Below are 27,302 nucleotides of genomic sequence, written 5' to 3' on the forward strand. Positions count from 1 at the left end.
TGCAGCCAGTCCAGCCATCTGAAGCAGAACGAAAAACAGTATGGAAAGCAAGACACTGTAAAACATTTTCAAAGGGAGAAAAAGAATGAGCAAAACTATCCTGTAGAGGAGAGAGACATTGAAAATGAGATATACGAGGCCGGGCGCGGTGGCTCAAGCCTGTAATCCCAGCACTTTGGGAGGCCGAGGTGGGTGGATCACGAGGTCAGGAGATCGAGACCCTCCTGGCTAACACGGTGAAACCCCGTCTCTACTAAAAATACAAAAAACTAGCCGGGCGACGTGGCGGGTGCCTGTAGTCCCAGCTACCCGGAGGCTGAGGCGGGAGAATGGCGGGAACCCGGGAGGCGGAGCTTGCAGTGAGCCGAGATCGCGCCACTGCACTCCAGCCTGGGCGACACAGCAAAACTCTGTCTCAAAAAAAAAAAAGAAAATGACATATACAGACGCAGAAAAGGTTGCTCAGTCAACTACTTCTGCAGGGTCAAAGCATGGGAAGTAATCAGGAAATGACCAATTTATCTCTCCCGCACAGCCAAACCAGCTCCTAACATAACTGGAAGTTTAATATATTCCAACAAGTTCAGAACAAGCATACTAAATCTTAAGGCAATCTCATGGCCCTGCAGCTCATCCTTTTTTTTAAAGAAGTTAATTTTCAAAAAATGACTCTGTTGAGATTGAATTTAGAACGTATCCATTGCCATAACCAAAAGCAACCATTAGTATTTGTATGTGCAAGTCATTTTAAACAACTGGCCCTTTAACTGAAAAATGTCAAAAACAAATATGGGAGAAAACTAAGGTAATCCTGGAAGGCAAAGCCTGTCTCCCTATATTGTTCTTAAAAATACAAAAGGAACACATAACTTCATCATTTAATTATATTAGCAGGTCCTTCATTCAGTGCTCTTGTAAAACTGTCTTGCCCTTGTTCTAATTGCGTATTGAGCACCGAGGTTCTTGGCATTGAGCTTTTCCTTGATGTGTGCATGTTCAGAACACACTAAGAGACAGCCTGTGTGCCCCTTCCTGTCCTCATGGGCATTTCCTAAAGCTTCAGCCCTAAGCTGGTATATGTTTCTCTGTTACATCAACTGCCAAGGCAATTACTTTATATCTGGTATTTAATGGAAAAATTTCTGAGGACAGGGCTCTACTCACATACCTCCACACCTGGCACAGTAGATGAGCTCGCTATCTATTGAATAAGTTGGTGACAGAGCAGAAGTTCTATTGCAGCCACAAAGGCCTATTCACAGTCTTTAAACCTGATGAAGTTCTGAATAAGTAAACCCTCAACTACATCAGGCAGTTTATGAATGGTATTTTTTGTTATTGTCATTTGTAATAGCTTTTGACCTATGTGTTTGTATTAGTCCATTTTCACACTGCTATAACGAACTGTCTGAGACTGGATAATTTATGAAGAAAGAGGTTTAATTGATTCGCAGTTCCAGAGGCTTCACAGGAAGCATGACTAGGAGGCCTCAGGAAGCTTACAATCATGGCAGAAGGTGAAGGGAAGCAAGAACTTTCTTCACATGGTGGCAGGAGAGAAGAGGCGCTGGTGTAGAAGTGCCACACACTTTTAAACCATCAGATCTCGTGAGAACTCACTCACTATCACGAGAACAGTAGGGGGAAAATCCACCCCCATGATCCAGTCACCTCCCACCAGGTCCCTTCTTCAATCTGACATGAGATTTGGGTAGGGACACAAATCCAGACCATATCAGTGTTCAAATGATGAGCTAATTTTCCCACTAAAGTAGGCACTGGTATGGTACATAGTATGAATATGGTAGTCCAGTATCGGATTCCATAATTTAAAGCGCTAGTATACCTTTTAGTTAGTTAAAAGGAAAGGTAAAACAATGGTAGTAACAATGAGCTGTAAAATAGGACGTGTGGTGTGGGAATGGGGACAGCCAATGCTTCTCTGGTAAAGGGAGGCCAGATTTCAGCCCCTGGTGCAACCGCACCCCTATGCATTCATCATGTGAGATGATAAGCATCTTTCCTTGAACCAGTTGGTTCTTCTTCTTCCTCCCAGGCTGGGAACTTCTGCTTGGAGACAGCAGGAACTATGTTACAAAGGCATATGGCCCAGTGAAGGACACTGAGGCTACTCAGTAATTATTAAATGAGAGCATGAACAAAGGAATGTGAGCAGTAACAGAAAACATGCGTGTCTCACACATGAGAATTATTCTGTAGAAGCTGTTTCCCATTTGAGACAAAATAAACACTTGTTGAACGAGTAGATGGGCTTCCTCTGGGAGCACAGCAGGTGGGCACCCGTGTTGGAGCCAGCCATGGTCTGCAGAGTTCATTTCTCTGAGTCCCTGCCCCAGGGGCACATGACACAGGAGGCTCCAGACACCTGACTCAAAGGCAGAGAGGACCATAATACCAGGGTTCCTCAGTCCTCACCAGCATAAGAATCCCAGGGAAGGCATTTTTTTTTTTTGTCACATACTCTAGGTCTCAATCTCTTAACTTCAAAAATGGCAATGGCTACATTAGCCCTTGGGACCAGTGTTTCAAAGGCTAGTGTAGAACACTTGCCTCAGGTGATTCAAAATCCAGGTTTTCTGACTGCTTCTGCTGTAAAGAATCCCAGTCTGGAGGCTGGGGCCTGCAATCCGCATCTTTAACAAGCCTAACCAGAGAATTTCAATGCAGTTTCACTTTTGAAGGTTTTTAACTTGGGTGTCCATCAGAACCACCTGGGAAGCTTTCAGCACATGCATGCCCACGTCGCATGCATTGATTCTGTGGCCACACAGAGAGGCCTGCATCTGGGTCTATTTTACAAAGCTTTTCATAGGCTCATCATCATCACCTTTCCAGCACTGTTATGGAAATTGGAGAGACTCATGCCAAGGCGAAGGGCTTGGTGAGAGCAGCCAGGACTTCTATGCAGTGTTCAGCCTGTACAGCTGGGCATGGCATCTCTGGCTCCCAGGTAGTTCTAGTGCACACCTCCAGTTAAGAACCAATGAAGAATGTTGCTTGTTAACAACCTTTGAAGGCTCTTTAGCAAAAACAAAGTATCATATTGGGATTCATCTGTGGCAGGTTGCAGAACACATCAGGGGAGAGAGCTGAGAGCAAGGCATCCCCCAGGAGGCCCTTTTGTGCTGGTCTGGGTAAGAGGAGATTGGAGCTGACCTGTTGAATCAACAAATAGAAAGGGAGGAGGGCTCATCCTAAAAGTGGATACCAGTTCTTTAAGAAGAGTCCTGAGATGTACCCAGGAGGAGCAAAGTGGATGTGCCAACCCGAAGGAAGAGATTAGTAAGCTGCTGCCCCCTGAGACAGGGCTCCATGAGCTGACAGGTTGAGCTGTGGAGACACACTCCAAGGGTGCTAGACTAGGAAGAGGTCCTCTCACGCCCCATCCCTTCATCTGCAGCCAAAGGAAGTTCAGCAGTAGCTGCCCCCGGCCTCTGTTCTCAGTCCACAGCTTCACCAGCCCAGTTGCTTGTGCAGAGGGAGAGGATATGGAGAGATGCTGTCAACACCCTCCATGTCCCCTCCACCCACCCTGGAGGCCGCCTTTAACAGTCCCTCTGCAGGCTGAGACCTGCCTGTGTCTCTTTGGTTAGCAACTTTCTCTGGCTACAGGAGTGTGCTGCACCCAAGAGTCAGGAGGGCTGGAAGTGCAGGATAGTCAACGTCCCCAGTACAGTTTTCTACCAAGGAGAGACCAGCAAGATGGATAGATGCCCCAGCTTTCTCACCTGTTGGTGACACACTTCACTACTCTCTCGTGGATCTCCCTGAGATCACCACCCAAACAAACGAATTACACCCCAATGCTTGTCCTAAAGTCTGCTCCGATAAGGGGCATGTGAATAGATAGGTCTTCAGTTCCAGAAAAGTAAGTGCTCACACAGACAATATCTCTCAAATAACATGGAAAGTATACATATTATTTTTCTGGAGGGCAGAGGGTATCATGAGGAAGGTGGTCTTCATGCGGTGAATATCATGTTTCTTCCTGGGAGGGCTCAGTGACATGGAGCAGTGCTTCTCAAATGTCCATGTTCACAGAGGTTAGCTTCTAACTCATCAGGTCTGGGGTGGGGCCTGAGAATCTGCATTTCTAACAGTGAGCGTGTCCAGGGACCACACTTTGAGTAGCAAGGCCTTCACAACTTCAAGTTGCAAACCAGTTTTGAATGAGCAGAGTAGAAGGGGGTTTGCAGGTGAGAGGGAACTCTTCACCGTGAGTACATTTCTATGAAGATTTCTGGCCAGGATTTTAGTAAGTACCTGAGCCCCTTCAAACACTTGACTCCTACATAACCTTTTCATCCAAACACCATTCATGAATTGTTTTTATGCCACGAGGTTAATTTATTTCCTGTCATTTCAGGGGAGGTCCCCACTTGTTGAGTTTTCAGTCAGCCTATAAGACAAAGGAAAAGAGTGATAGAAAATAAAAAAAATTTAATTCATTAGATGGAATTCAACTTTGAATTCTTAGTTTATTAACTAAGAATTTGCAGCCTCTGAGGACATTTTTTTTCATTGAAGAAGAGAAACCAGTTTTTAAAAATCTGAGAATAATTCGTTTGTGACTATTTAACAGAAGGAAAAACTTCCTGAGTGAACATCAAATGCTTTAATTACTTCTTAGGCTTTAGAAGGGATGGCTTGCTGGTCTTTGTACTTTGGGCTTTCTGTTAACGACTGGTTACTTAGATTTATTTGTTTATTTAGCTTCTTAATTTCATATCCTGTGGTCCTGAAGAGGACAATCACCAGGATTTAGGGGAGTGTTTTTATCCGTCTTCACTTTGGAAAAAATGTAATGATTAATCCTAAACAGGGTTGATTCACCACACTACAGAGGGATGTGTTAGGAACGAGACAGCTTGTTCAAGTGCTTTTGAATTTGTATTCGTTTTTTAAAATGTAAGATTATTTTTACTCATTTTAAATCTTTCAAGGCACTTTTTTCCTCAGGGCCAAGTGGACTGTTTGGGATGAGACCTCGCCGTCTCCATTTGATCACATAATTGCTTCTGATGCCAGCCAGTCTGCAACTGCCAGTGCCTGGCACAGGGCTATTTCCTGTGCACTTCAAATTTCTTTTCTTTCTTTTCTTTTTTTTTTTTTTTCTTTTGAGATAGACTCTCACTCTGGCACCCAGGCTGGAGTGCAGTGGTGCAATCATATCTCACTGCAACCTTCCTGTGCCTGTGATCTTCCCATCTCAACTCCCAAGTAGCTGGGACCACAGATGTGTGCCACCACATCTGGCTAATTTTTATTTTTGTTGAGACAGGGTCTTACTATGTTGTCCAGGCTGGCCTCGAACTCCTGGCCTCAAGTGAACCTCCTGCCTTAGCCTCCCAAAATGCCAGGATTACAGTTGTGAGCCACCCATACCTGCCCTCTGAATTTCATACCTAACTTGGGAGAGGAATTTTGCATTAGCAGTTACATGGTTCATCTGCCTCCAACATTTGTTGTGACTATAGTTTTTGCTTGTTTCACTTTTTTAAGCTTGGAGAGAACAAACAGAATAGTATAGGCCATAGCTTCCAAATGGATGTTTTGACAAAATTTCAAGGAAGCCACTGGCTTTGTAGTGCTTTCTTTGCCCTGATTCTCCAAATCCCCCATGTGCATGGGTAATCACCTCTGGTTCCCTCGGAGTGTTCGTGGCCAGCTCCTTCCCAGCCTTGCCAGCCCATCGTCCATATTTGGCATCTGTGCTGGAGTCACTGTGTGCTCCGGTTCCTTAAGGATACTTTTATCCTTAAGATGGCACAGTTTATCTGATCTGTGCTCCCCACCTGTTCAGACTCCATTTGCATGAACGTTTTGGAAGAGATGAGGAAGAAACCTTTTCTGCTCATTGTTGCGTGTTCCTCACCCCAGGCCGCCTCTGATCTATTCTTACATCACAACTAAAAATATTCTTAAAAATGTGAATCAGATGGTATGACTCCTCTGCTTAGAACCCTCCAGTCCCTTCCCTCTGTACTTGGATCCAAGTCCAAACTCCTGATGAGCAGCAGGGCTCCGCGTGGCCTGGCCTTTCATCTGTCGCTTCCCAAACATGTGGCCTCTGGCTGGTTTCTGGAACTCACCATTCCCTTCCCCACACATGCTGGTTCTTCTGCCAGGGACACTCTTCACTCTCCCTTCATGTGCTTAGCCCCTTCTTAGCTTGCAGGTCTCAGCTAATTGTACCTCCTCAAAAGGGTCTTCCCTCCACCTATACCAGGTGTAATGCTGTTTGCCTCCTTCAGAATGCCTCTCACAGACTGTGATTACTTTAAAACAGGTTCATTGAGATATAGTTCAGATGCCATGCAATTAACCCTTTTGAAGTATACAATTCAGTGGGTTTGAGTATATTTTCAGAGTTGTACATCTGAAATGCCACAGTCAATTTTAGAACATTTCATTACCTCAAAAAGAATCCCCATACTTCTTAGCTGTCATACCCTTTCCCCTATTTCCACCAGCTCAAGGCAACCACAAATCTACTTTCTGTCTCTCTAGATGTGGCTATTCTGGACATTGTGTATAAGTGGAATCATTTATATGAAATGGAGCCAGTCCTTTGCGACTGGCTTCTGTCACTTAGCATAATGTTTTTAGAGTTCATTTGTTCGTGGCATGTGTCATACTTCATTCCTTTACATGGCTGAATAATATTCCATTGTATGGATATACCATATTGTGTTTATTCATTCATCAGTTGCTGGACATTAGGTTGTTTCCAATTTTTGTCTATTACAAATTATGCTGCTATCAATATTTGTGTACACGTTTTTGTGTGGGCTCATGTTTTTATTTCTCTTGGGTACATACCTAAGAGTGGGATTGCTGGGTTGCATGGTAACTTATATTTCACAGTTAAAAAACTGCCAGGCTGCTTTTCAAAGCCACTATACTATTTTACATTCCCACCAGTAGTATATAATGGTTCCAATTTGTCCACATCCTGTCCAGCGTTTGTTATTGTGTTTTTTATTGTAGCCATTCTAATGAGTGTGAAGTAGTATCTCATTGTGGTTTTGATTTAGATTTCCCTGAAGGTTAATGATGTTGAGCATCTTTTCATGTGATTATTGGCCATGTGTATGTATTTTTTGGAAAAACCATTCAGATCATTTACCCATTTGTTAGTTGGGTTACTTATCTTTTTATTATTGAGCTGCAAGACTTTTTAAAATTATATCCTGAAGTTCCTATTAGACATATTATTTAAAATATTCTCATCCTGTGGATTTTTTCACTTTCTTGATGGTGTCCTTTGAAACACATGAGTTTTAAATTTTGATGATATCCAGATTATCCAGTTTTTCTTTTGCTACTGTTGTTGTTGTTGTTGTTGTTGTTATTATTATTATTATTATTATTATTTGAGGCAGAGTCTTTATGTGTCGCCCAGGATGGAGTGCAGTGGTGCGATCTTGGCTCACTGCAACCTCCGCTTCCTGGGTTCATCCTCCGCCTCCTGGGTTCAATCGATCCTCCCACCTCAGCCTCCCAAGTAGCTGGGGCTACAGGTGTGTGTTACCACAACCAGGCTAATTTTTTTGTTTTTAGTAGAGACAAGGTTTTGTTATGTTGGCCAGGCTGGTCACAAACTCCTGGCCTCAAGTGATCCCCTTGCCTCGGCCTCCCAAGGTGCTGGGATTACAGGTGTGAGACACCGTGCTCGGCCAGTTATTTTTCATTTCCTTTTGAGTTTTTTGTTTTTGCCATCACCCCTGTAGGCTACATGTGCTGTTTCGGCAGGACCATGTTTGCCATTGTAGCCCCATCCCCTGGAAAAGGGCTTGATATGGGGCAGCAGTCAGTGAATAGCTCTTCAACGAGTTAATGAATAAACAAAGGGGTACTCAAAATGTAAAATTCTTCCTTAACTCACTAAGCAACCTTCTGATTGCAACTGCTTTCCCTTTTTGACCTCCAAGACAGGAATTCTCTGGCGCTGCTGATAGAAGCCCCATGTTGCACAGGGCAACTATATCACTTATTGGAAATTACACGTTTGCCCTCTGACTTCAGTATTTCTCCCAGGAGCAGAGGATGGAAGTTCTTCACAGCTAGATCTGCAGTGTCATTCAGAAGCTGGCTTCAGAGCCTGTGGAGCTGGAAGCCTCGGGCTCACATCAAGGGAAGGAATGCCACTCAGTCTCTGGGCACACAGCTGCCACTTGCCCTGGTGCTGTCTCTCTTGGTGCTGCCCTGTACTAGCCTTGTCTGGAAACGTCTACCCCATTCACTTGACCCTCTCTGCCACTATGTCACTGCCTCTCCCATCACAGTGCTCCACCCAAATGAGGCAAATTCTTATCCTTTCAAGGCCCACCCTAAAGTCACCTTTTTTGATATATGTGCTTTTTTATTTACTCCACCAGGCAAAGAGGGTGGCACCCTGCTATGAGCTCTTGGAACAATGTATTTAGGTCCCTTGTAGCCTGGATCATATTAAACCAATAGTCTTTCCTCCTCTATTAAAATGTGTTAATTTGGAGTCTTTGCTTACTAAATGCTGTCTCTTTTTTGTTTGTTTGTTTGAGACAGAGTTTCTCTCTTGTTGTCCAGCCTAGAGTGCAATGGCGCAATCTCGGCTTACTGCAACCTCCGCCTCCTGGGTCCAAGTGATTCTCCTGCCTCAGCCTCCCAAGTAGCTGGGATTACAGGCGTCTGCCAACATGCCCAGCTAATTTTTTTGTATTTTTAGTAGAGATGGAGTTTCACCATGTTGGCCAGGATGGTCTCAAACTCCTGACCTCAGGTGATCCACCCACCTAGGCCTCCCAAATTGCTGTCGTGAGTCACCGAGCCTGGCCGAGATCCCTTCTTACCTGTCATTTGTATTCTCCCCATTCTGTGTCTCACATCTTGTAGGTGTTTGTTAGATGATTGGTGAGTGAATGAATGAATGTACAGATGGATGATGTATAAGTCCTTTCAGAGGGAAACTTTGAGTATGTTAAGACCCCAGCAAGGCTTATACTTGGTCTTCATGTTGCCAACATTCTGGATACAAAGAAAAGCACCCTCTCTGTGACTTCTCAGATCCCATCTGCCTCTGATTTTTCCTGACCCCTTACGGATTGACTACATGAGCCTCTTTCAGAAGTTTGACTAGCGAATTGACAAAACAGTTCACCCTCTGCATCTCTGCTCAGGGATCAACAGGAGTGCTTGCTTGTGTGGCTTCATTCCAGTGGGAGGTTCATATTTTCATAGTTATGTATTGTGTACTCTTCCTTGGTTCAAGAGTAGCATGACTTGTGTTTGTTCTGACTCCAGGACTATCCCTGAGAAACCTTCAGCCAAGAGTGTATCATCAGGGCCTGAGGCAAGTGGCAGGAGACAAGGTATTGTGTGAGTCTAGTACATGGAAGAGTGTGTTTTGATGGCTGGGGTCTGTAATTCATAAGCTGTTCAAATGACAGGCCCTTTCCCCACACCCATGTGTATTCAAAGCACCATGTCATGTTCTGTAAGGAGATATGCAGGGGAGTTGGGTCAGGAAAGGAAGTTAAGATTGAAGGAGAACATGCAGAGGAGCTTTGGGAAGGAATGTGTCCGGCTCACATCCTGGCTCCATCATTTACCAACTGGGAAACCCTGGGCAAGTGATAAAACTTCGCATTCCAGTTTCCTCCTCATAAAACAGGAATAAAGAGAAGCTATACATAGAGTTTTTAGATAATGGATTTAAAACACTACCTGGCACACAGTAAATCGTCACTAAGTAGAGGCTACGTACTCCATCCTACATGCATCAGCAGTGGTAGTCCAGCAATACTCCTATAAGGCACCTGTTATGACTTCATTTTATTGGTAAGGGTCTCGAGGCTTATAGAAAGGATGGCTGATTTGCCTGACAGCACATTGCTGGTATATATCTGAGTCAGTAATAAAAATTGGGACGCTAATGCCAAAGGTTGTACACTTTCTATGCTGCAAGCTCACGTGTTTTTCTTCATGGGTAGGAACTTTATGGCTCAATCCCAAAGGATTCCCCTCTGGGAATACGACTATTTGTTCTGGTAAGGTTCAAGCTGACTCATCGAGTGCTGCTAATAAAGTGTTTGCTGAGAATGTTTTCTGTTAACTCATTGAGCCAGGTTATTGAGAACCTTTGCTCATCTCTGACACCTCAGTTGATTACGGTATTTGGGATGAAGTGCTTCCAAAATTTACCTGAATTCTAAATTAAGTGAGTTAACGTGGGGCCCCTTTTTACCAGTCCACAAGGGTCATGCTTGTTGTGTCTGGAAGAAGGAAAGGGTCTTAGAGGAACACTAAATTGCCAGACTGACAGTCAGATGTAGAGACACCAGGGTCGTCTTCAGTTTAACAAACACATGTGAGAACTAGAAAGTTGGAAGTCAGACTTCAAACTCTACCTAGCATTGAGCATAAACAGGTCACTGACCACAAAGATATCCTGTTCCCAAAGAGCACTGCATTCGTGGTCAAGTAAGGCCTGAGTCTAGACTGACATCAAATGCTTGTATGATTGGGAGGAAGGAGCCCGAGGGCCAAAGAGGCTTACTAATTTCATTATTCGATTCTTCCAACCACTGCACGTTACAAACAGGGCTGGAGCCTGGCTCTGCTGGCCAAGCTTCCAGGGCTGGGACAGCCAGGGTATGTCTGGATGAGAGAAGGTCTTTGCCAAGGCAAGCATCTCTCGTGCCAGGCAGACCAGCAAATGAGCTGCTTCTTGCAGCCCCTTCTTTGGAATCTTCCACAAGCCAAGGCCTATTCATTTAATAAATGCAAACTCAGGAGCTACTACGTTCTAGGCTAAGTGCCAGGCACTGAGAATACAGAAATGAGTATGCATAAATCAAGTATGCTTTTCATCACTGTGTTTTTTAAAATATTAACTGATGATTTCCTGATCCTGAGAGTAATGTGCAGATGCTCCTTGAATTATGTTGGGGTTATGTCCTGATAAACCCATAGTTAGTTGAAAATATCGTAAGTTGAAAATGTATTTAATACACCCAACCTACCAAACATCATAGCTTAGCCTAGCCTACTTAAACATTTTCAGAACAGTTCCATTAACCTACAATTGGGCAGAATCATCTGGCAACACAGCTCTCCTTAGAGTATCGGTTGTTTACCCTGGTAATGACGTGGCAGACAAGGTGCTACAGCTCGCTGCACTGCCCAGCATCTTGAGAGTATTGTACAGTTTTCTACCACTTTCTACTGAATACCTATTGTTTGTGCACCATCAGAAAGTTGAAAAATCTTAAGTAGAACCATCACAAGTCAGGGGCCATCTGTATGTTAGTAGAAATTTTTAATTGAATCTTCCATAATCTTCGGCGAGAAGCCCTGGAGAGTATTGAACGTCCTTGCCAGACAGGGAAAAGTGGAACTGGGGAAAAGGCCAGTTATGTGAATCCTCTTAAAATAGGGTATAAAATTGTATAATAAAAAAATTTTTTTTTTTTGAGACGGAGTCTCGCTCTGTCACCCGGGCTGGAGTGCAGTGGCCGGATCTCAGCTCACTGCAAGCTCCGCACCCCGGGTTTATGCCATTCTCCTGCCTCAGCCTCCCGAGTATCTGGAACTACAGGCGCCCGCCACCTCACCCAGCTAGTTTTTTGTATTTTTTTGTAGAGACGGGGTTTCACCGTGTTAGCCAGGATGGTCTCGATCTCCTGACCTCGTGATCTGCCCATCTCGGCCTCCCAAAGTGCTGGGATTACAGGCTTGAGCCACCGCGCCTGGCCAAAAAGTTTTTTTAAAGTTTTGATTGAGACTTTGCTTGAAATGTGCAACTAAAAATTATGAAATTAGGTTTATTTTATCCTGCATTTATTCAATGACACTCGAAACACTGTAATTATAATTGTCAAAGATACCTTAGACCCAAGGCAAAAGATTATTTGCTTTATTCGAGTCTTTAAAATAACAGTGCCCTAACTTCTGAAACAAAAGAAGGAATTGAGTGCTGGATAGGCAGCTTTTGGATGTGAATTTTCCTGCTGTTGCATAAGATAACATCCTTTGCTTCATATTTTGTCTGGTTTTTGGTACAATCACAAAAGGATCATTTTTACAATGGCCAGTTTTTCCTGAGGGCTTCTCTTGATCTTTTTAAATTAAATCTTTGTCTTCTGAAGCATCTTAAAGTGGTATCCAAGAGAATTTTGACTCTTTCAACAGTTAACTGATCTAACTCTGCCAGATCCAAATTTATCAGTGGTTTTGCAGTGGTTTTATCCATTTTTCAACATCACTTTCATTGATTTCATGAAAGTCTACATCTTTTAGAGCAAGATTTCTGTTTCACTCTGTATTTGATTTGCATTGTATTGTAATCAGATAATGAGATGTCTACACTGGCAATCAGGTACATTAGATAGACAGTTTGTTCACTGGTCCACGTTCCCAGTCAGCTGAGCGTTTCATAACCATCAGCCTTGATAAATGCTAATGTTAAGTTCTCTAAGTTAAAGCCAGTGTAGGCAGTGATTGGAACGTGGAAGCAATCAGAGCACAGGAGAAGCCTGGTCCCTGGAATCTCTCCCATATGTATCCTGGTGGATACCAAGTGCCTGGTGGAGGTCATAGGCAACCCCCAACCAGAGCACTCTCCACTGCCATGTTGCCTAGAGCTGGGGACAGCTTAGATTAGCCATATCTCCCCAAAATTTATATTTTTAATTGAATTGGTTTTAAAAATTGAATCCATTTTAAATATGAGATTTTATTTTCATGTAAAAGAATTACATTGTGGGTATGTCTGTGACTCTTGGGTACCTGCCTGGCTACCAAGAAGACATGTGACTCCATGATGACTCTGCTTTTTAAGGTTATGCCCTGGGCATGATCCGAAACCAGGAGAACAAAGTGGGTACTGGTGTTGCCTTGAATGAAGGGCTCCCCTAATGGGGAAGCCTTACAGCCTTTATAAACTGCAGTTAGGGATGTTTTCTCTTCCTTAGGATGGATTTAAACAAGAATCATAAACATGTGAGCTTTCTCCTCATCCTCCTTTCATTGCCTCTCCCCACCTGGGAGCAAATGCCTAGTACTTTCCAATGGCTCTCAGTACCAATAGCGTCATAAGGGAAGAGCATTTTCTGAGGTCAGGTTCACCAGAAGCAGCACCCGAGATGGATTCTCGTGAAAGGGATTTATTGGGGCAAGAGGAGCGAAGGGAGCAGAATGAAGGGAAGGAGCCAAACAGGCATGTGGGCTCAGCTGGAGTCTACTTCACCCAGCCCCGTGGGAGCTCTGGAACATTAATTGTACAACAGAGTTGGTCCTTTCTTGAGGCAAAGGGGACATCCTTGGGTACCCACGTCAATCAGAGGCTATGGAATGCTTTTGGGGCAGGTGTCATAACCTCCCAGGCAAAGCAATTCCTTTCAAGCTGTTGTACCTATCCAGTAAGGGGGTTCTGAGTGGAGCACTGCCAGCATCCACACAAGGAGTGGTAGTGCTTGCCAAAGCCCATGCTCTGATACACCTCTGGGCCTCCTTGGAAATCACAGTAGTAGAAGAGAGGGGTATAGAATTAAAAACATTTGGTCAGGGCAGTTTACATGGCCAGTATAAACAGCTATGTTGGTGCTGACAGGCGGCAGAAGGGTAATCCATGACATTCCTTCCTGTAACACCATGCCGGAGCGCATGAGTCATGAACCATAAGCTCAGCTCTCTTGTTCCTAGAGATGATGTCTTTGGTTTACTCTTTTGGCCTTTCCTCACCAAGATCCGACCAGAATTTTGAAATTTTTATGTGACTGAGTAACGTGGAATAGAGACCAGGAATAGTTAAATAAATGCTGATATAAATGTTATTTTCCAGCATTTGGGAATTAACAAAAATAAGGTAGCTGAGCAGTTTTTGAATGATCAGAAGTACTGTTGTCTTAGGTCAAAGCTAATTAAACTGAGGTTTTCTCGAGTCCCAGAGTAAATTTTTGAAGACATTTATTTCACACATGCGAAAACTGAAGAAGTCTTTGGGGCAATACATCTTTTTGTTTTATTTTTATTTTTATTTTTGAGACAGAGTCTTACTCTGTCACCAGGCTGGAGTACAGTGATGTGATCTCGGCTCACTGCAACCTCCACCTCCCCGGTTCAAGCAATTCTCCTGCCTCAGCCTCCTGAGGACTACTGGTACTACAGGTACTGTAGCTGGGACTACAGATATGCGCCACCACGTGCAACTAATTTTTGTATTTGTAGTAGAGACAGGGTTTCACCATGTTGGCCACGCTGGTCTCAGTCTCTTGACCTTGTGATCTGCCCGCCTTGGCCTCTCAAAGTGCTGGGATTACAGGTGTGAGCCACAGCGCCCGACCAATAAATGTTTACTTCAAGAACAGATAGGCCTTTGACTTAAAACTAAACCTTCTCTCCTGGTTTGAAAGGAATTCCCAGTGGGGTATTGGGCATTACAAGAGAAATTGGGAACAGAGTTAGATAAGCATGTAATATATATGTATATATAAAATAAATATATATTATATATTATACATATATATTACATATATATATATATATATATATATATATATGTTTATCCTGGGACACTCTTTAGAGTAATAATACCAGAATGGCAAACATGAACCAGGACCGTCCCCAGGAAACCAAGAGAACTAAAGTCGTATAAGACTTTGGCCTGATGCCTCTGATGTCAACAGGCCGATTAGCCAGGATTTAGGGTAGTATCTACTTGGGACAATTGTGGGTGTTGCTTCTGGCAGGAGGAATATGGGGAAGAATATGGTAGTGAAAGGCCACCTATGGTGAATCATTAATGCCATGCAGTTCTTGGAATAGCATTTGAGAAATTATTCCCTGGTTTTCCTTTTTGAAATTGCCAATGCCTGTTCTCTAGGTTCTAAGAGCAGCCCTCACACTTGCCATCACACAGCCATGTAAATATTTGTGTCTCTGCTGGGAGGTCCCCACCCCTTCTGAACTCTGAGCTCTACAAGGACAGTGACTAACATCTTTCAGACCAGGTCCCTCAGTGCTGAAATGTGTGTGATACGACAGCTCAGCTACTCAGTGCATGCTCAGTATCTGTTCTGAATCCTGTGCCATTCTCATATTACATACATGAGCTTCCATCCCTGAGTGTTGGGGGACAAGACGAAGACGGAGGAAGAAAACCTCAGAGGAAGGGCTGAGGAAAGGTGCTCCTTGACAGTGAGGACAACTTAAATGGAGGTGTGGACGTAAGAGCAGGCAGGGTGTGTGTAGAATAGTAGAGTATATGTGCCATGGGGCAGGGGTGGAAGAACAACAACAGAAAAGGAAGGGCCAAAATGGAAGCTGGGATTAAGATTTGAGACTTTATTCTGTTTGCACTGGGGAGAGACATATTTTAAGAAGCTTCCTCTGGCAGCCAGCCGAATGGACTGAAGGGGGAGGAAAGCTCATAGCAGCAGCTACCAAACATCATTACCCTGCGAAATCACGAATGTTATCGCTCACTATGTATTGAAAATGCTCATTCCAGACCCTGCAGTCTCTGTGTCTACTCAGAAAAGACTCATGCAATGCAATTAGAGTGTTGTCCAGGAATCTGCATTTTTAAAGAGGCTCCCAAGGTGATACTAACGCAGGTGATCCCGGGTCTCTGTGTGAATAACACTTGCTAAAAGCACAGAGAGCTGTTAGAAAACTAATCATCATTGAGATCAATTATATCCGAGACTGGATGCTAAAAAGATATATTAGAGTTTAGTTTTATATTTGTATATCTCTTATCTTTTGTTTAATTGTATTTGGGCTTTTGGGGGTTTTGTTTCATTGCTATTTCCTAAGTAAGGGTGTATTGATGTTTAACAAACAAACAAAAATATACAAGTTATTAAGTTCCCAGCTCAATGAACTTTCACAAAAGGATCAAACCTGTGTAACCTGCACTCAGAACTTCCTTCCTTCCACTTATTCCACAATTACTGTCTTGATTTCTAGCCCCATAGATTATTTACCTTTTATCACCTTTATTTTTGGTGCTTTTGATAATGCTCATAATGTATTAGAATAAAAGATATATATAATTGGATAGTTTAAGTAGATATATTATGGTAAATGCTCATATGTTTTTACCAGTTGGACACACAATAAAAATATTTTTCATCCACCTGTCCACATGCCTTGAAATGTTAGTCTGAGCTGAGATGGGAGTCTTGGAAATTGGAGGACCTCTGTACCTTCTCCTCCAAAATCTGTAAACATGCTGTTTCCGCTTGGAAGTCTTGATTTGCTTTCAGTGACTCTGAGAAGTCCTGTGGCTTGTGAAGAGCCTCTTGGCTTTCCTTTCACCTTGGTTGGAAGCCATGTGCCCAGGTGGAAAGACAGCAGTTCCCTACAGCCTTTCTCTTCTGGTTCTCTCAAGCCACTGTGGGCAGAGTCCAGCCAAAGCTGGCTACGCTTGGAAACCTCTCCTCACCCTTGTACCCTCCCCACACCCTGGGGAGACTTGCCTGTGGACAGCCCAGCCCTCACTGTTTCAGGTTTTAGGAAGAACCCCTCTCTTTTCTTAGGGCGATTTTCTTAGAGTTTGTCTTTCCTAAACCACCAAGATCTGAAAAGGCAGGATTAGGGTGTGGGCTTAGGAGAAAGGGGCCAGGAAGATGACAGGGTTGTGTTTTCATCCAAACTTTAGGAGGTCTCCAGTTCACCCATGGTCCAGCCCACCTCACCAGGACCACCCTAGGGTTTGAACCCAAAGCATTAGTTAGGAATAAAGAGTGGTTTTGTCCTTTTTTTTTTTTTTTTTTTTTTTTCTGAGACGGAGTCTCGCTCTGTCGCCTAGGCTGGAGGGCAGTGGTGTGATCTCCACTCACTGTAAGCTCCACCTCCCGGGTTCACACCGTTCTCCTGCCTCAGCCTCCCGTGTAGCCCGGACTACAGGCGCCCGCCACCACGCCCGGCTAATTTTTTGTATTTTTAGTAGAGACGGTGTTTCACAGTGTTAGCCAGGATGGTCTCGATCTCCTGACCTATGATCCACCCGTCTCAGCCTCTCAAAGTGCTGGAATTACAGGCATGAGCCACCGCGCCCGGCCGGTTTTGTCCTCTTACCTGTCTTCCCCGGGAACCCATGGGAAAGGTGGGCAGCTAGAAGGGTCTGGAGACAGTCTGGTCAGGGCACCTCGTCCTACCAGTGCCTACCGTCTGAGCACTGCTCCGAAGGACTCGATTGCCCCTTGGAGCCTGCTCCTGCACACCTGCCTTTCGTGCAGCTGACCCATCTGTTGGTGCTTTTTCTTTCAGGAGGAGATGGGCATCTCCTGTGAGCTGCTGGAATCGGACTTCCTCAAATGCAGCGTGGGATTTCCTTTCATGAGGTCAAAGTCAAAGGTAAGGGACACAGACGGGACCGTTCCTCGGCAGCAGGCCCCCAGCCCTTCCCACCAGCCACTGATTCCGCCACTGCCTCCCTGAGGTGAGGAGTCCTCCCACCCCGCTGCCTCCCATAGCAGCTGGGGCGGCCACTGAAGCCCTGCCACACTCCTGTCGCTGGCAGTGTACACTGGGGTATACTCCAGAGGGGCTGCGCCACGTTGTCTTTCTCTTTGATGCACATGATGTACCCCAAATGTGAAAGTGAAGGACACACCATGGCCTCTGCACTTTGGCAAGTGCCATTTAGTTGGGCTTCCTAAAATAATTTTTTTTCTGGGACTTTCTGTGCCTCTTTGAGTCCCCTAGGTAACACAGGAGAAGATGTGGTCTGTCACCTCTAGTCCTGACTCTGTCACTCCCTTGGGTGCTCACAGTTTTCTGAAGAGACCTCTCAAAATTCCCAAAACACAAATACCTATATCCCACTTTATTTTTAGAAAGAGTAAAGAAATTAAGTCACTTTGGTATTGGTGTGGAGACAGATTTTCAAATAGTGTACTACAGAATCTTCAGACATTCTTGGAACATTCTAGTATGTGCCATCATTGTAAGGAGATACAAACATAGGTAAAAAGATTTGGTGGTTGGAGGCAAAACTAGAATCTAAAAGACCAAGTCTGCCTTTGGAAATGGAAGCTGTTTTCCCTGCCATGATTTGAAGGAAATCTCATATTCCTTTGTCTACCTTTTTTCCCTTAAAAAAGTGAAAGCTGGCCGGGCGTGGTGGCTCATGCCTGTAATCCCAGCACTTTGGGAGGCTAAGGCAAGTGGATCACGAGGTCAGGAGATCAAGACCATCCTGGCTAACGTAGTGAAACTCTATCTCTACTAAAAATACAAAAAATTTGCTGGGCATGGTGGCACGTGCCTGTCGTCCTAGCTACTCAGGAGGCTGAGGCAGGAGAATCACTTGAACCTGGGAGGCAGAGGTTGCAGTGAGCCAAGATCATGCCACTGCACTCCAGCCTGGGCGACAGAGCGAGACGCTGTCTCAAAAAAAAAAAAGCGAAAGCTTCATCCTTTTGTCCTGCCTGGGTCGTACAATCAGATCATTTTAATCTCCAACGCTCTTTGGTCCCAGTATCTAGTAGCTGTTTTGTAAACCAATGGTGAGAATGTTATGGTGAGGGAGAAGACTTGGTCATTTCTTAGCAAATCACTTGGACCCATAAAAGCCCCATTGAATGCACCTCGATTTTGGACTTTGCAGCCTTCAGAACTGTGAGAAATTAATGTTTAAACCACCCAGGCTAGGGTAATTTGTGATGGAATCCCAAACTGACTAGGGCAAAAAGGTAATAACTTTCTCACTTTAGGGTCAGTGCTGTTCAGTGCTGTGTTCATGTATCACTCAAGATAATCTCATGAACCACCTAAAATAATCTTAGTGTACCATTCCCAGTGTGAACACCCTGTGATTTGGGAAACAGTGCCCCAAACAAATGTTGTTCACCATATACATGTCAGGCACCTGTGGGAATGTGGGAGGAACCCCTGGGTAGGAGTTATAGGACCAGGTTCTACCACAAACTGTGTGATCTTGGCAAAACCACAGTGACTCTTACGCCCATGACTCCACGGATTTTTTTCTGCCTCTCTTCCTCATTCTGTCCACATTCACCCCAGGAGGAGGGAAGCCTCAATAAGTGACTGCCCTTGGAAAATGGATTACATGTGGCTGACAGAGTACAGGCCAAGTCCCATTAGACTCCAGGTAGGGTGAGGGTGGAGATAAAGAAGGACGACCCCAATCCATGGACACTGTTGCCTCTAGTAATGTATGTGGCACCTCCACACACAAATTTAAATAAAATCTTTTGAGTAACAGATAATAGGCTTAATTGAAAAACTTGTGACAGTTTCCATTTCATTTTAAACTCCAGCCTATATCACATATCAGACCTAAGATGTATGTTTCTCTCTCTAGTGGAGAGTTAAATTTTGTCAAATTTTTGTTTGTTTGTTTTTGAAAGGAAGTCTCTCTCTGTTGCCCAGGCTTGAGTGCAGTGGTGCAATCTTGGCTCACTGCAGCCTCCGCCTCCCGGGTTCAAGTGATTCTCCTGCCTCAGCTTCCCTAGTAGCTGAGATTACAGGTGCCCACCACCATGCCCAGCTAATTTTTTTTTTTTTTTTGTATTTTTAGTAGAGACGGGGTTTCACCACGTTGGCCAGGCTGGTCTTGAACTCCTAAACTTAAGTGAACTCCACCTGCCTCGGCCTCCCAAAGTGCTGGAATTACAGGCATGAGCCACTGCGCCCAGCCAACATTTGTTAAAACCCTCAAAATCGTGATAGAGCCCATAGAAATGTGAACATTGGAATGTTGGTTGTTTTCCCAGCTGGTAATGCCACCACTTTCCTCCCACATACAGATGCTGGTACCTGTACCAAGACTGACTAAACCTGGGTATTGGGGGCATGGGAGCAGAGGGTGATTCCCTGGAGAAAGCCCAACAAGTCACCTAGCAGAGATGGGGCTCCCCGTGTCTGCAGCCCAGCGTGCATTCCCATGTCCTTCCAACCCTGAGGGTCCTCAGGCTCCAGGCCACCTGCTAAGCTTCATGACTATACTTGGCTTACCTTGGATGGCCATATGTTTCTGTCTCTCACAGCCTGCCCAGTTTCTGACGTTCTGTTCTTCCAGGCCTCCATCCCTGATTTTAGCTTCTCACCCAATTCTTTTGCCTGTCATCTCACTTTGCTCTTTAGTGTGTTTAATTGAATTCAGGTCTCCTCCCAGTGCTAACTCTACACCAGTCAAGACCTTACCTCTCCCTTCCTTCTTGTTCTCTTCCTGCCCTGTCTCTGTGCCTGCCCCCCACCCCACTGTAAGCTGACAAGTCCCACAGTAACAGAAATTTCTGTCTAGAAAGAGATGTCCGTGTTCACTGTAGATGATGGTCCATTGTAATGAACCAATGTCCGTTGCTTTCAGGAAGCATTCAGTAGAATCCAGTGTTGCAAATGTTAGACCACTGCCTAGAATTCACCATAATGGAACCCAAAGGTTTAGACATTATATAAGTTGTAGGCTTTCAGAGTTTGATAAAATTTAAGAACCATTTTGTCCAACCTCCTCTTTTTATTGAAATGCAGAGACAGTATTTTAGCCAAGATCACACAATTTGTGGTAGAACCTGGTCTTATAACCCCTACCCAAGGGTTCCTCCCACATTCTCACACATGCCTGACATGTATATGATGAACACCATTTACTTAGGGCAGTGCCCCCCAAATCACAGGATGTTCACCACTAAGTGGTACACTCGATAATTTTAGATGGTTCATGAGATTATCCTGAGCAATACGTGGACACAGCACTGAACAACATTGACCCTAACAGTGACCTTTTTTGTCTTAGTCAGTTTAGTCATCTATAACAAATTACCCTGGGCTGGGTGGTTTAAACAATAGACATGTATTTCTCATAGTTCTTAAGGTTGAGAAGTTCAAGGTCAAGGTCCCAGCAGATTCAATTCCTGGCGAGAGCTCTCTTCCTGATTTATAAATAACGCCTTCTCTATGTGTGCCCATCTGGCTTTTCCTTGGTGTGTGTGCATGGAGAGAGAGAGAGAGAGATCTTTGTGTTCTCTTCTGAGTGCACTAATTCCATCATGAAGGCCTCACCCTCATGACCTCATCTAAACCTGATTACCTTCCAAAGACCCCACCTCCACATACCATCACATAGGGGGTTAGGCCTTCCACATATTAATTTGAGGAGTGGTGGGTGGGGGAGACACAAACATTCAGCTCATAAAACTTTTCAACAGTCTTTTAATCCTAGCCACACAGATCAGGAGAACATTTCCAATCCTGCTAGCATATCTTTAACACTTCTCTATCACCAGCAAATCTCCCTTTTCAGCAAAGATGGAGTAGACCTTAGGCTCAAAGGCTTCCACAGGCAACAGAATTCAACATTGCTCTGTTTTCATTGTATTCATTTTTACAACTACCCTCTCTTTTTGGCAAGTGATCCTGGATTCCCATCTATGATAGTGATATAAATTGTTCTTTTAAAATAATCTTTAAACTAAAAGAGTAAGACAGTAATACTATGAAGCAAATATCCCAGGTGATGTAATTTGCAGATGTGGCAGAAATTGAAAAGATGGGATGTGAGTGAAACTTAGTAAGTCCCGGTTTAAGAGTGTAAATGCATCACTTCCTAAAGAGAGCCTCGGGGGCTGAACCAGGAGCAGCAGGTCTCTGGCCAGAGTATGTATCAGGCTTGGTTTTACTGTTAAGACTGTGCCTTTGGCCTGATAGTCAGAAAGCTATGCATAAAACATAAAGCTTGTCATGCAAATGAGCTTCCAGAGGTCATCAACTGCAGAAGATGGAAGAGAACAGTTTAAGTTTGGAATGCCTGCTGATGCCAGATACCACTTCCTTTTCCCTTAGTATGAATTCAGCGTGATCTTTGATACAAGCCACCTGTCTGGGGAAGAGGAAGTTCTCAGCTTCATTGTTACTGCTCAGAGGTAAGGGGGGTTTAAACACTTTTTTCAAAGATAAGAGATTTATGGGACCAGGAAAGGACGTGTCCTGGTTAAGCTTTGATGAATCCCAGGATGCTGAGGAGGAAGAAATGGTTACTCCGTGATAAAGCCTCGAGCCACTAAGTGGAATTGGATCTCTTGGGGATGGTGGTTGCCTAGTGCTGCTTGCATAGCCACCACTGCAGACTGAGCTGAGAGGAACTGGGCATCAGCCACTCCAAGGTGATGATTCTACAGCTGAGGAGAGACAGGCCCAGGGGGGTGAGGCTTTAGTCCAAGGTCAGTTCCCACTCAGCTGTGTATTTCCCAGATCAGACAGATGTCCTCTGCAAATTGTCAGACTGGGCCGGCTGCTGCTTTTGGACATGGCGCTATATCCCTTGATGGAGTGGGCAGGGCACCTGCAGCCTGAGGGCCTGGCCAGGCCTGTTGACAGAGGTCCCAAGAGATGCTACTCAAGAGAGGGCTTAACCTGGAAGCCAAGTGGATGGATAGGAAAGGGGATCGTGGGGTGGCAGCTTCTCCCCTCAGGAGCATGTGCCTGCCCCTCTCCAGGATAGCCACAGGTGCCTGTGGGGGCCTCTGTGGAGTTACCAGATGCCTTCTCCAGGGCAGATCCACCATGCCTTGAAGCAGCATCTAGGGAGCACTTGGCTGGCGGCTCCAGTGGAGGGAGGGGCGTTCAGGTGGGTGAACAGAGAGACACAAGCTTTGATTGGGGTGATGATTGGACACCCAAGGCAACCTTTTCATTTTCACTTGGAAATGATCTTAAACTTAACAGAAGTGTTACAAGAATCGTGCAAGGAATTCCTATATACCCTTTACTGAGATTCACCCAGTGTTAACATTCTGCCTCATCTATTTTATCATCCTCTTTCTATATAATTTTTTTTCTTAGCCATGTGAAAGTTGCAGAAATCATGCTTCTTGATTCATAAATACTTCAGTGTGCATTCCCAAGAATGAGGCTGTTCTTTTAAGAAACTGTAATATAGTTATCACATTCAGGAAATTGAATATTGACACTATGCTATTAGCTAATCTGCAGTTTATGTTCTGATTATGCCAATTATCCCAATAATGTCTTTTTAGCCCCTTCTTTTTACTGGTCCACAAGACTGAGTTATTTTCTATTCACACTATTTTCAAGATCACATAATTTACATTCACGTAAAACATGACTATGAGCTAATAGAAACTTATGCAAAGCATAGAGAGGGTAGATTTCGTTCCCATTGCATAAAATCCGGAAGCGTTTCAGTCAGCAGGTAGCATTTAAACAGAGGAGTCTGTTTTCAGGCTGAAGCAACATGAACACGGCAGTGAGGCTGTCCATGGGGCAAGAAGCCCTGTTACACCTGTGTAGGTGGTGGGCACGGGGTGTACTGGGGGTTTGTGCACCTTCTCAGAAGGATGGGGAACACACAAGCACAGTGGGAGGCAGGGCTGAAAGAGGAACCTGGGCTAGACCATGGGGGACAAAGGTCACCTAGAAAATCTGAACTATATCCTGATGGCACTGAGGAGCCAGTGAAAGTTTTTGAAAAGGGGAGTGGCACAGTGCAACAGCTTGACCCCAGAGCATGAGGCTGATGAATTTGATGAGGGGCAGCAGATGCCCATTCGAACCTGAAAATTCTCATTCTCTTGCCATTTCTTGGATCCACAGAACACTCGCCTTTGCTGGGCAGACCCATCAACGTACTCTCTTGGTCCTTCCACACCTGAGGCAGCCTGTGTGCCTGGAAAGGAATGTGGCATGGAAGAGATTTCCCTTGTCAAAAAAGAAGACACTTCCTGCCTCCACCTCATTCAGGGCTAATCATAACAGTCAGAGAGGGCAGGGAGCCAGTATTGCAATTGTGAAAGGTTCATTTGTTAGAATAACATGTCCACACAGCAGCAGTGCTCCGGTTTTGGATGCATATTAGAATCGCCTGGGGAGCTTTCAAAAGTATGGATGCCTGATCTACCCCCAGAGACCCTGACCCTTCCTCTGCCTGGGGTGAGACCTGGGCAATGGAGTGTTCAAAAGGGCTCACCAAATGATTCTAATGAGCAGCCAAGGCTAAGAACCACTGTTTATAATCCCTTACTCTGTTCTGGGCACATTTTCACTCAGCAAATATTTATTGTGTACCTTCTATTTACCAGGTTCAGTCCTAAATGCTGGGCACAGGAGAAAATGATAGTAACCTACTCAATTCAAGAACACCCCCCATGTACATTAACAGTGCTGCATAGCTTCAGGAAGCCCTAGGATCTGTAGCTTCGATAATATAAAAATTTCTAATTTCTCAAATCACAAATGTTAAGATGACGATATTATCTTTTAAACACACACCAGAATATTTCAGACACTCATTTCTTTTCAGGCATTGGTGAAGATACGGTCTGACTGCCCCAGAGGGCACCCACACACAGCACTTCACTCCCTGCTATGATGGAAAGACCCTTAAAGCCCCTTATCTTGAAAACTACAGTTAAAATCTCAGTCGTTCCTTTCTTCCGTCACCACCCTTTGAAGGGCTCTTTGCCGGCTTGTAGATTTAGGGGGACATACCGTTGAGACTGAGCCGTTTCTCGAGACCTATCCGCTCAGCAGCCACCAGCCTGGCTTTTGCAGACCACTGGAAAGTATCCCAGCTCATGAGCTTTTGGAATGACGGGAAGCCTTTTGATGTTTGGCGTCTTTATCTCAACTTTTCAACTTAGCTCATTCTGGAGCAGTCACACGATGACAGATGAGACGGTTGGGCCTCAGCCGGCCAAACAAAGGGCAGGGCAAGACCTGGCAGGATGCTGGGTGGGGGCGGGAGCAGGCCAGGATGGTGTCAACCCATCCACAGGGGAGTCGCCTTTGGCCTGCCCACAGCAGTGATCCCAAGGCTTTTGTCACCCCTTGGGAAAGGAAGGACAAGGAAGTCAGGCTGTGTGGGCACCTGATCCTGCTGCTTTTGCAAACTGTGGCTGCTCATGAGGGACTGATGTCACCCCATGTAGGAAGACAGATGAGGAGCCAGGGCAGAGACTGTGGCCCTGTGGGGTCAGCGTCACACAGCACCATTGTTTCAGAACAATGGGAGGGAGAAGGAGAGGGGATGTGAGAGCTATTTAAGTGCTGTTGCCATTCAGCACTTGCTGGGTGAGAGAGGAAGGCAGTGGGGCAGGGCTTGGAGAGGGCAGAGAGAGGGCACAGAGCAGACAGGAACTCAGCAGATGTTCAGGGAACGGCATGGTGGGGAACAGTCAGGATGAGCTGAGCCCAGCCTCAGCAGGTCTGGGGGACTCTTTTGTTCTGCCCATGCAGGGTGAACTTGGGAACCAACTGTGAATGTAGGTTCAAGAACATGTACCCAAGAGCCACGCATTTTCCCAAGGAATAATGATCACAATTCCTATTAGAAATTTAGTAAAGTAATTAAGAGAAACTAGGTCTTCTCTCTCCTCCTCCTGTTCCTTCTCCTCCCTTCTTCTTTTGCCCCTCCTCCTTCTTGCCCCCAAATCTGGCATCAGGCGTGGGAGTCACAGCTGAGAGAGCCCGGGTTTCAAGTCTGACTGAGCTGATTGGAATCTCAGCTCTGATTTGCAGGGGGCTTTGGGCAGTTACCCAGCCTATCTGAGCTGCTCCTCACCCATCAAAGGTGGGTGCTCCATCTCCCTCTGGGGTTGCTCTGAGGTCTCAGTAGGGCCATGCTGAGAAATGCCCGGCATAGTGCCTGGCACATAGTAGCTGCTTAACAGCATCAGTTCCCTCATGTTCACCTTTCCAAAATGATCTCACAAGAATCCCCCTTCTGTGCTTTCTCACCCAGAGTGGGAGGCCTTATGTGGATGCATATTAGAATCACCTGGGGAGCTTTAAAAAATATCGATGCCTGATCTACCCCCATAGACCTGCTATAGCCAAGGTCTATGGCGAGAGCTTCCATGATGTTTACAGTGGTCGGTTTGGTCAGGGCCTCTTTCCTGGGCTTGGCTGTCCATGGATGATGGGCAGTCCCTTCAGGTGAGACATAGCTGCTGAAGTCTAGCAACCCCTTCCTGGCTGCAGTGCCGTAACTTCATTGGTCCATTGTTCATGGAACAGGCACTTATAGAAGTAGCACATACAATGGGTGCCATGCCCATAACCCCTCAGCCCTCACCCTTTCCAAACTATCCACAAACCGGGCAGATTCCGGCTCCCAGCACCAGCCACCCTTGCTGAGGCTTTCTCTGGCCAGAGCTCACTCACTTGCCTGACAGGCAGCTGCCAGGGGGTTCATTCCACCCCGCCCCTGCCCCCAGCACAGCAGCAACTCCTCTCAGGAGTCAGTGGATAAAGGCCTGGCTCCCGTGCCCTCAGCTAGGAAGACTGACTCTGCCTCACAGAGTCCCCAGGAGACTGGGCCCTGGCTGCTGACAGCACGACCCTCCTGCATGGCTTGCCTTTATTGTCTTCCTTCCTTCGCTGTCGCCCTTCTCCACTCTCCACTCCTACTGGTGTTTCCTGGGGCCACCTCCCGAATAAACTACTTACAATCACGTCTTTGTGGGGAACATAGCCAAGACAATAGAGTGCCCTTGATAGATACGTACAGGGACCAGAAACAGACTGAGGACAATGAGGTGCCACCTGCCCTTGGAGAATGTAGAGATTCAGCTCTAAAGTGGAACAGAGAAAGCCCACTGCCAGATAGCTAGTGTTGGCCAGCATTCATTCATTCTCCTCTCCCTGCACAGTGGCAACATGGAGCGCTCTGAATCCCTGCATGACAACACCCTCGTGCTGATGGTGCCGCTGATGCACGAGGTGGACACGTCCATCACCGGGTGAGTAGCCTGGTCCTGGGTTGCCACAACACAGGGGTGCCCTCCGGTGGAACACTGTGCTTCTTATATTTGCATGTATAGCCAGCCAGGAGCCAGAGGCTGTGCCACCTCCACTTCCTCCCAGCCTTGAAAAGCAGGATGAAGCTTTAGCTGCAGTAACTCATACCCTCCTCCCTCCTTAGTTTCTCCTCTGTCCCACCTACCCACCCACCTGTTAGATAACCTGAGAAGTTTGATGACGAGTTTAAGCCCCATAATTTCTTTGAACATTCCATATACCTTTATATGCATATATATTCCCATCCACCCCAGTCTCTCCAGAATGCCATATGGTAACAGGCAGCATGGATCCTGGGATTAAAATCTCAGCTGGAAGCTGCTGGGCCAGAGGTTACCACCAGATGTGTCTCCAGTCCTAGCTCACAGGAGGACTGCTTTCTGATTAGCTCCACAGTCAGCGCTGGCTTTGCTTGTTTCTGTTAACTCCCTCTGCAGAGCCAGAGGTGGCTCTTCAGGATGTCTGTAATGGTCTGGAATGGGCAGGGAACCATCCCAATAGCCACACCGTCT

General features: G+C 45.4%; 1 protein-coding gene across 3 annotated transcripts in view; it reads left to right on the forward strand.

Moving 5' to 3' along the window:
- ITGA9 (integrin subunit alpha 9) overlaps positions 1–27,302 on the forward strand; it is a 422,798-nt gene that overhangs the window by 307,667 nt on the left and 87,829 nt on the right. For all 3 annotated transcript variants that reach the window (XM_033212029.1, XM_033212028.1, XM_033212027.1), the window contains exons 19-21: positions 17,278–17,364; positions 21,817–21,896; positions 26,643–26,732. In XM_033212029.1, the coding sequence (XP_033067920.1) occupies positions 17,278–17,364; positions 21,817–21,896; positions 26,643–26,732 (257 nt within the window). The remainder of the gene's footprint in view (positions 1–17,277; positions 17,365–21,816; positions 21,897–26,642; positions 26,733–27,302) is intronic.

This window comes from Trachypithecus francoisi, unplaced genomic scaffold (genome assembly GCF_009764315.1).
Source record: "Trachypithecus francoisi isolate TF-2019V2 unplaced genomic scaffold, Tfra_2.0 Lachesis_group0, whole genome shotgun sequence".
In the NCBI taxonomy this organism is placed as follows: domain Eukaryota; kingdom Metazoa; phylum Chordata; class Mammalia; order Primates; family Cercopithecidae; genus Trachypithecus; species Trachypithecus francoisi.